The sequence below is a fragment of the Plasmodium brasilianum genome, assembly GCF_023973825.1.
Source record: "Plasmodium brasilianum strain Bolivian I chromosome Unknown PB_00_03, whole genome shotgun sequence".
Taxonomy (NCBI): domain Eukaryota; phylum Apicomplexa; class Aconoidasida; order Haemosporida; family Plasmodiidae; genus Plasmodium; species Plasmodium brasilianum.
Genome location: NW_027122925.1, coordinates 225,281 through 235,727, shown reverse-complemented (window position 1 = coordinate 235,727; position 10,447 = coordinate 225,281). Strand labels below are relative to the sequence as shown.

The 10,447-nt window shown below is 19.3% G+C and overlaps 1 protein-coding gene across 1 annotated transcript; it reads right to left on the bottom strand.

The window, feature by feature from the left end:
* Positions 1–401: 401 nt before the first annotated feature.
* On the bottom strand, positions 402–2,931 carry MKS88_000152 (uncharacterized protein; the record flags this gene model as incomplete). Its single annotated transcript, XM_067214561.1, has 4 exons — positions 402–1,460; positions 1,549–1,634; positions 1,712–2,792; positions 2,911–2,931. 4 exons carry the CDS (start codon positions 2,929–2,931, stop codon positions 402–404), a joined length of 2,247 nt encoding a protein of 748 aa, XP_067075885.1.
* Positions 2,932–10,447: the final 7,516 nt, after the last annotated feature.

Genomic DNA, 10,447 nt, shown 5'->3' with positions numbered 1-10,447 from the left:
GTTTTTCGTATGTGTATTAACAACTTTCCACTTTTGTTAAATAAAGAATTAATATAATGTTATAATAGATATTATTACATAAGTAAGAAAAAGTATATAGACTCTGAATATATATTTAAAATTACGTTTTGATCTTGTTAATTCAGATATGTTTTTCTCTTTTATAATACGTATTATATTGAATTCTCCTTTTTTTTCTTACATTTCAATGTTAGAAAATATTAAATATTTGTTTCATAAAAATTGTATAATTTCATTCGAATACTGTTAGTATCTATTTTGGATGTATACTTATAAATCTATAAAATATATTTTTCTGCAGTATTATTACATTTGTCCGTTATATTCTTATTTATCGTAGAATTTACGTATGTGTAGTCTTCTCATATCCAATATTCCATCTACTCTATAAAACAGCCTTCACATTTATAATTATTAATTTCCTTATTTCTATTATTTTGAAAAATATTAATGTTAGATTCAATTATTTCTTCCGTAATTTGTTCTTTTCTATCTAAATTTTCTTCTATTTTAGATTCATTTATGTACCTGTCCAAATATAATTCCTTATTATCTGTATATTCCTCTTCATTGCATTCTTCTAATACCATCATAAATATGAAAATACACAGTTTTTTTAGTAATTTTTTTTTTATATATTTATATAATTCTTCAGAACTTTCTTTGTTCTGAAAATCTTCCATGATTAATAATGATACATTTTCAGTAGTTTCTTCATTTTTATATTCATCTAAAATATTCTGTAATTCCTGTGTTAATTCATTAAACCAGTTGTGTTCCAAATAATGTTCTATAGTCCTTCGGTTACTCGTGATCCACTGTCTCCATGAATCTTCTTCTATTTTGATAAATGGAACATTCTGATTTACTTTAGAAGATTTCTTATTTAATTTTCTCATTTCTTGTATGTATGCTTTTTCTTTTTTCCATCCATTTTTCAAATTATTAAACCAATCTTCTTTTTTTAGTTTTCCAGAAAGATATCTATGTCTTTCTATCCATTTATTCCATATATATATATTTTTTTTAATATCATTTGTGCTTTTATTGTTCTCTACTTTAAGTTCATCGTTTGTTAAATAAGAATATGACATATATTCTTCTTTCTTGAACTCGTCTAAGCATATTTGTAAAAATTTGCTTTTGTTGGATTCCCATTCTTTATTTCTGTATACACTGAGTACTTCCATATGTACTTCTATAATAGTTTTAAATCTATCATTTTTTCTATTTAACATGTTTTTATTTTTATTCATGTTATGTTCATTTACTTTTATATTTTTTATAACTTCTTCATTATCATGTATTGAGTGTTTTGTGTGACCATCTGTTAAAGTGTCACTTTTTCTGCCAGAATGTGAAGGTAGTAACATTCGAAATATTTTTACTTCTCTTCTTTTTGCCTTTTGTTTTTTTTTTAGGAGACCAATTAAAGTATACTACAATATAAGGAAAACATAGTTATAAAATAATTTATTAAAGTAATTAAATTCTTATTATAATTTAAAATTTTTATTTTTATTTTACTTTAATCAATAATGAAAATACAATAACAATTAAAAAGCTTATTAAAATAGTCGATGCATATGTGTTACTTGGATTTCCTGAATATCCTATAACTGCATTTATATACATATATTTTTTAGTATATTTGTTTCAAATGTAAAGTAATATGAATTATTAGTGTTACCTGGAATTTGTGGTTGTTCTTGAGTAGAAGGTGAATACGAGGAAGAAACTGTTACTTCAAGTTGATTGTTAATTTCAGGAGCATGGATTGTATGTGAATGTTGATTAGTTTGTGTAAGTGCTTCGTTATCTTTAGGTGTTGATCCAAGTGAAGTCTCAGAATATGTATTCCCTTCTGGAACTGGAACTTCTGGCATTTCTGTAACTGTAGATGGACTAGATATATCTTCCTTTATTTGTTGATTTGGGGTATAAGTTTGTTCTTGAGGTTGTGTTTCTGTTCGTTCTTGAGATTGAGTTTCTGTTGGTTCTTGAGTTTGATTTTGCTTTTCTTGTTTAGTTATTGTTTCCTGTGTCATTTGTCCCTTACTTAGTGTTTGTGTATGATGCATAGATGAAATTTCACTTGCAACTTGAACTTCTTCATTCCCAGGTTTACCTTTTTCTTTAGCTAAATTTGCACAAGATGCAGCTGAATGGGAGGGTAAGCAATCATTAGGTTCATTAAATGTTTTTGGATCCATAATATCGCACATAAATTCTGGATTGTTTTTTCTTCTTGTTCTTTGTGGTTTTGTATATTTGTAGCAATGTCCAATGAGAACTTTTTTTTCTTCAAAGTTAATTTTCTCAGTATTAATCCATTCATTATAATCCCTGCATTTTTTTATATAGTCTTCACTGCAGTTACGTGGGGGGTTCCGTTTTAACCGTTTTATTTCTTTCAAATCTTTATTTCTTTTTTCACAAAAATCTTCTATTTTGTATTTTAAATCTAGAAGTTCCAAATCTTTATTATCCATAATTACAGGACATCCTCCATGTATATTTAGTTTTTCATAGTGTGACTTTACCCAATTTTTTATTGTTCCTTCCCACATTTCTCTTGAATAATTAAGATATGATGGTCGAGACTTATTATTAATTAGATAATTAGCCAAACCTCGGCATCCATTCCTAAATAATTCTTTATCTCCCTGATCAATTAAGGACCTAGCTTCATTTTCTACATATGTTTTAATTTCTATAAATTTCGGGTTCATCATAAATGTGAAAAAGCTTGAACCTGAAACATTCCATTTCTAGATTCAAAAAAATTATTTAAGAACCAATTTTTATGTTAATGGTATTATCATCCTATTATTATAATTAAATAATTCATCCATAAATATAATCATATTAAAAAGCAAGGAATATTACCTGGGTATAACATTTTTCCATGATGAGTCTACATATATATTGTAAATGTTAATATAAACCTGAAGGAAAAATACAAATTTATGTTTTTTCTTTCATTAATATTTTAATTTTATATTAACATATCTTAATAAAAAGAAATTATCAAATTATCTTTTACAAAAAATTTATATATGAATTATGTTATAAATTAATAAATTACTATTTATTTTATAAGCTTTTTATCTTCTTTTAGCTTAAATATATATCAGAACTGTAGATATATCGTAATTAAATTTTAATATTAAATTAACGTTAAGCATATATTTGTAAGTGAAATACATATTCACTTTACAAAGAAAAAGTCAAATAACTAGCAACAACCGATTACATATAAGTAACATTAATAAGTAATATAAATTATATTGCGTAAAATTATCGCTAATATGTGTAATTCATCTTTTTATTTCTTTTTTTTTATTCATACTCATATATATATATATATATATATATGTTATTACCGATATTAGGGTAAATAATTCTTTATGTTTTGTTTATTAGAAAAAAAAAAATAATATATTATCAAAAACATTACTAGTTAGATAGTATATTTTGTTTCTGTTGTGAAGCTTTTCTATTTATTTTAATAAAAATCATTATAATTTTATAATTACAATGTCGTTACAATATTATATTTATTATATTGTATATAAATAGCAAAATAATTATATAGATATTATTCTATATTAATGGTATAATAAAGAATAGTAATTAGCATCAAAACGTACAAGTTACATTTAATATTATGTTTATATGCAATACCTAAAAATTCCTTATTAGTGTTATATATAATTCCTCTGAATAATATTAAGAAGAAATAATTTATTATGTATATGTATGTTTTTTTTATGTCTATTATCCTCCTTGGATATGAATAAATTTATGGGCATTAAATATTAATAAATAAATCGTACATTTAGCTATATTAATTAATGAAAATATGTTTAGACAATTAATCAAACAAATAAAACATTTTTAGGATATACATATAAAAAAATTAATTGTAGCATATATTTAAAAACAAGTAATATAAATTATAATATTGTAATATAATATTATAAAGCTATAATTTTAAATGAATTAAAATACTACAACATAAGTGATTGAATCCTCATAATTATATTTGTGTAATTTTTAAGGTATATATTATAATAAATAGATAAAAAAAATGTTATGTATTTTATTTTATATAATTAAATAAAAATATCTTTTAAACAAATACAATTTATATCTTCTTATTGTATAAAATAAAAAAACTATCTTATTATTTATAATATTTTTTAATGAATGAATTAATAAAAGAAATTATAAAACATTTTAAATGAACTACCAACAACATAGACTATTCTATTATTATTTAAAGATATTTTTACTAATTTTAATTTTTTCTTTGAAATTAGCACATTAAAGATAAAAAATAATTGGAATATTAAAAATAAAAATATATATATATTCATTATAAATTTTTGTAAATAATTAATTCATAAAAAAAAATGAAGTTATTATGTTAATATTTAACCAATAAGCTATATTAAAATGTTATAGGTTTCGTTTATTTTTAATATCTCAATTTATATTTATACTAACTGTTTGTTCTAAAAATATATTTTTTTTAATCCCATTAACTCATTTCAATTTCAAAAAAAATATTATATCTATTAACAGTATAACCGTGAATATATATAAAAATATGTTATCATTTTTTAAGATATTATATATTTAAATTTTTATATTTAAATATATTATTTATATGCTAAACACAATACATAATGAACATATAATGGTGGATGCATATGTGGTAACTTAAAAGTAAATATGATTTTTTCAAATATACGAAAGCATATTGAATGTATTGACTAATTATTTTTTTCAAATATGCATATAACAATATTACTTTTATGCTCTTTTAACGTTTTATAAATATGTGGAAATAAATATTTCTTTTTTTATATATATATTTCATTATTTTGTTTTAATTTATAATCATATATATTTAATTGCTTTTCAGTTTATTCATTACATGTAATTTAATATAAAGAAAAATAAATTAACTTTCACATGAATTAAAGAATATTTATTTATAATTCGGTGAATATATAGTTTTTTTTATTTAAAAAAAAATATTTAACATTAAAATAGATATGTTTCACAAGTAAATATTTTCACGTTAAATACATTAATAAGTTGCAATATATATATGGAATAGCATAACAAGGAACTAAAATGTATTTAAAAAAAATAATATTTAGCCTTATTATGTTAAGATAAATAACATATTATAATATTTTCATATTTAGTATGTACAACAACGTAATGTAAGAATGATTATATATATAATTGTAAAATATGACGTATTAAAATTCGTTGTTTATGTTATTTCATATTATGATTTATAATTACATATATATAATAATAGTAAAAATTTCCTTAAATTATAATATATCTGGAAAGTATAATGAAAATTTTATTTTGATAATATGTATACTTGAATATTGAGAATATAATTTCTATTCATAAACATAGATTTGAAACATATTTTATAAAAAGATCTTGTTTATAATTGATTATACTCATAATACTATAAGTTATATTTATCCAAATTTCCTTAATATAGAAAACGTGATATTTTTGTTAAATTTAAATTAATGTAATTTAATCATATTTTATTATATGCTATCATTATATGTACAATTTAGTTAAAGCTAAATTCTATAGATATAATATATATTACCCAAAAATTTAAATTGAAAAATTGATAACATACAAGATAATTTATTTAAATTAGTATAAAAATAATTACCAATATACGAATATTGTATACAAATATATAAATACTTTATTTTTAAGCGTGTTTAATCTATCTAATGAAAATTACATTTCAACATATAATTACTGATTATGTGTTGTATATATAATAATAGAATTATTCATATTTATATACATTATAAGAATCTATGTTTTATAATAAATATTATATGTTTTAACTACGTTAATCTTGAATAATCTCAGTAATATTGATTATTTAATTAATATTAACGTATTTTTATATTTTGTTTATCTATTCTTCTTAACTAATAAATATCCAAAAATCAATTATCTCTTAAATTTATTTTATCTTTTTTCAGTTAATTAAAATTTTTTCTAATGTATTTTTATATAATCTCTCTTCATTCCTCTTTAAATCATATTCAGAACTACAATATTACTTTTGTAATATTATTAATGAAAAAACTTATTCTAATAAAAGCTTTTTTGTATTTTATTAAAATATCTGTCCATTATCTTGTTTAGGCTCTATTATATATTAAGGAATATATGTATTTATGAAAATTTATATAACGTAATTTGGTCAATTATGATATTACATATAATATCTGGTGTCACAAGAATATATCTGATAATATTCAGAACATCTTATCGGTATTTTTTCATTTGTTTCTCCAAGATTATTCAAAATATTTAGTTTATTTCTTATTAAAATATAAAAAAAAAATATAGATGAACTGAGCTAATTTTAATAAAATTACATATCGTAAATTCAACTCTATTTGTACTGTAATTTTATATTATAGTATATTAGAGATATTATAAATGACCATTGATATTCTTAATTGAAATAATTTATAGTGTTCGACAAAAAAAAATAGGAAAAATAATGTAATTAGTGTTAATATAATTATTAGATATAATGGGATAAATTAGAATTAACTAACATGTTAATGTGTTTTTTCTGATGTTACAGAACATGTGAATACAGTTTTTGTTTTGTAACCGATTATCATTGAGAATAAGAAGCTTTATGTTTATGTTAACAAATTGTAAGAACGGTACAGTTTATCACGTATTCATATAAGTTTCATAAAAAAATTATTAATTTTTAAGGTTTTGAAATTAAATAAAAAAACTATTACTATTCATAGAACACATCTATTACTGTGATTTTTATATAATCAGAAGCATTTTTCAACAATGTTGCAAAGATATTATATATTAATTAAATTATGAGACTTTTTGAAATAGTAAAATATATATTCTATATGTTGTTCACCAAGAGTGTAAAAAGTCAAAAAAATTTTCGTAGAAAAGAGAAACGTAGTTTTCCTTAACTAATTTAAAAATGAAACTATGTGGATGATATAATATTTTCGATAAAACTTAAACATTTAAATAAATAATTTATTCTTTGTAGTTATAGTACTATATAGATAGTATAAATATGGAAATAATATTTCCTAAGTTGAAATTTAATGTTATTTAATATTTCACGTTTTTTTATTTGTATGTACTAATTTTGGATAATATAATTTACCCAATATTTAAAAGACATAATACGAAAAGCACGTAAATATTATTTATATGTATATATATTTAACGATAATTTCACTAATATATGTATGCATTAGGAAGAATGTTATATATATTACTAAGAAATTAAACTATTTGCATATGACATCTTAATTTAGGAATAATATAAATAATCTAGACATGTATAAATAAACTTTTAAAATGTGCAAAAAAAAAAAAATTTAGAAACAATGCATATAGCAAAAATTGAAGGAGCTTATTTATTAGTAAATGTTTAGGAGTATATTACTATATAAAAAATTCAATTTTCTTAAAGTATTTTATAAGTTATATGTATATTTTTATGATTACTTATAATATTTTATCTTATGTTTTATATGAAAACATTAATTTTACTTAAAATTATGAGTATATGAACTTATGGAAAAGAGAGTAAGAAAATAAATAAAATTCATTTTAATTTTGGTTACAAAAGTAATATATATGTATTAAATCAATAAAAATGATTTAGTCTTAATTTAAAAATTTTTTTTTTTTTTTTTTTTGAATAATATGTTAAACATAAGAAATATATTAATTTTTTTTTTAATTCTGTTAGTTGTTTAATTAGAAGAATAATATTTCTTTAAGAGAAGAATAATATAATGTTTTATATAGGATAAATGCAATATATATTTTAGGTTATTATGTATACATAATAGTAGTCATTCCAAATATTACAATACATAAAGAATGGATATATTTGGAAATAGTATATTTTTTTTACAAAAGTATTTTTTACAATATATTGTTTATGCTGTTAATATTTTATGTTATGTATTTAGAATTTTTTCTCAATATTATTGATTTGTAAATTTGTAAAGTAATAAATATAGTAATTATATATTTTTTCTAAAATATTGAGAAAAAATATTACATAAGCTTTATATTTTTTAAAATATATATTTATTCTTATTTATTATATATATTTTATATACTGCATTATTCTAAAATTAAAATATTTGCTAGACATATCTTTAAACTTATAAAATTATATTAAATATTCTTAAAAAATTTTTACTTCATATCTCTATATTTTCTACACATTTTTTTATATATATAGTTCTTCTAAATATATATTTTTAATTAAGAAAGAGCAAAATTAAATTAAATCCGAGAATTTACAAGACTGCCACTTACAAATAATGATATATATTAAAATTATTTAAAGTTTATTATTTTGAAATTTATTCTAGAAAAATGAATAATATATTTTTTTTAAATTACCTTTGAAATATATATTATTTTATATATTATAGGATATCATATTAATATAATTTTTTAAATACATAATATATCATAATGAATTCAATTTTTAGAATTAATATATTACGTAATTTTTACTAAATGTTTTTTTTTTAATTACTATTACAATTTTCATATTGTTATCATAATAAATACTTCTAAACAATAATGTTTATTTGTTCCAAAAATGTAATACTTACAAAATTAGAATTATTGATAAGAAAGAATCGTAAAAATTCGAAATTATTCTCTTAATATATAGTGTTATGAATAATCCATATTTTATATTTTTACATTTTAGATATATTTAATATATCGAAATATTAAAAAGATTTACATATATATAAATATTTTTTTTCTTTTTTCTGAAAAGAATAACATAAAAGTTATTTAATTACTGTATTACATTAAATTATATATTTTAAATATATATGAATAAATAAAAATTATATTATTTATATTAAAATTAATTTCTTATAAATAAGATTAAGATAAAAATAATATAATTCATTTTTAAAGTTTTTATTCTTTGTATCAGCAGTAAAAATCGTTTTAGTTATATATGTGTTATTATATTTTTATAAACAAATAAAAAATAAATAAAATAAATATAGTATACTTTTTAATTAATAAAATATTATAATTATTCATTATTGTTTTCTTACTGAATCTAATACAGTTTTAAAATAATATATTATGGAACAAAAAATTAAGATAATCTTTTTTTTAAAATAGGTATGTTTATCTTTCTAATTTGGATGTCATTTTTACAATGAAGTAGTGTGATAATATTATTTAAGGAAATGCGTGCTATTTATTTGTTTCTTTCTTATTTTTTTGAAATTCAATTTTGAGGATGATCTTATTTATTCTTTTAAATAATAAATATTTCTGCTTTTTATTAGAGTACTATTAATAAATCAATAGGAGCGTATAAGTATGATATAAATTTAGATTTAGGAAATTATCTATTACTAGCAAAATGAGAAGAAAAAAATGATTCTAACATTGTAAAGTCATTAGAAGAGATACATAATAAAAAAGATAACAATGAAAAGTTTACATCCAACAATCAAAAGAGGAACAAAGTAACAAATACACAATTAAGGGGAAGCTCGTTATATAAAGAAGAATTTGATAAACAGTATAGGAAATATAAAAGAATAATGTATGCAGGAAAAAAATTATCTGAATTGGAAATATAAATTTTCAAGTAACTTGATTACATATATTTTATTAAAAAAAAAACATCGTCTATTGTCAATAAGATATACCAAAAGTTAATATGTAAAAAGTTGGGACATATAATATTTTTACCTACTTTAGTACTTTCGTGGATGTTATTAGTATCATTAGGAGCTATAATTTATGGTTTTTTTAGTGATGAAATCAAATCACAGTTTGTCTTCATATAATTTCTTGTATTATTGGTTATATCAATTGTTATATTAATGTTATGTTCTGTTTTTACTTATATGAAGTTTAGAAAATATAAAAGAATTGTGAAGGGGAAATGTTAAAATGGAAGAAAGAAATATTTTTCTTTTTGTACAGTACGAATTAATATAAATAAAAATATGTATCACATTTAGTCATATACTTAATAGACATGTATAAAATTTTTTAAGTTACATAAATGTATATATGCGTAGCTATAATTTTTTATACACAAGAGTAAATAAATATTCTGTTATCATTTTTATGAATTCGAATGTTTTAATGTTTTCCAATGTCTACTTTAGAGTTCTTTTTTAATTAAATTAAATATTATGGATTGACATATATATTTGTATCTTTAAATATATTTTTATGAAAATGAATGTTTACACGTTCAAATTAATATATAATTGTACGGTTTATATAATAATTTTTTTGTAATATTATGTTTTGTGTTTGATATAAAAAGTTCTCT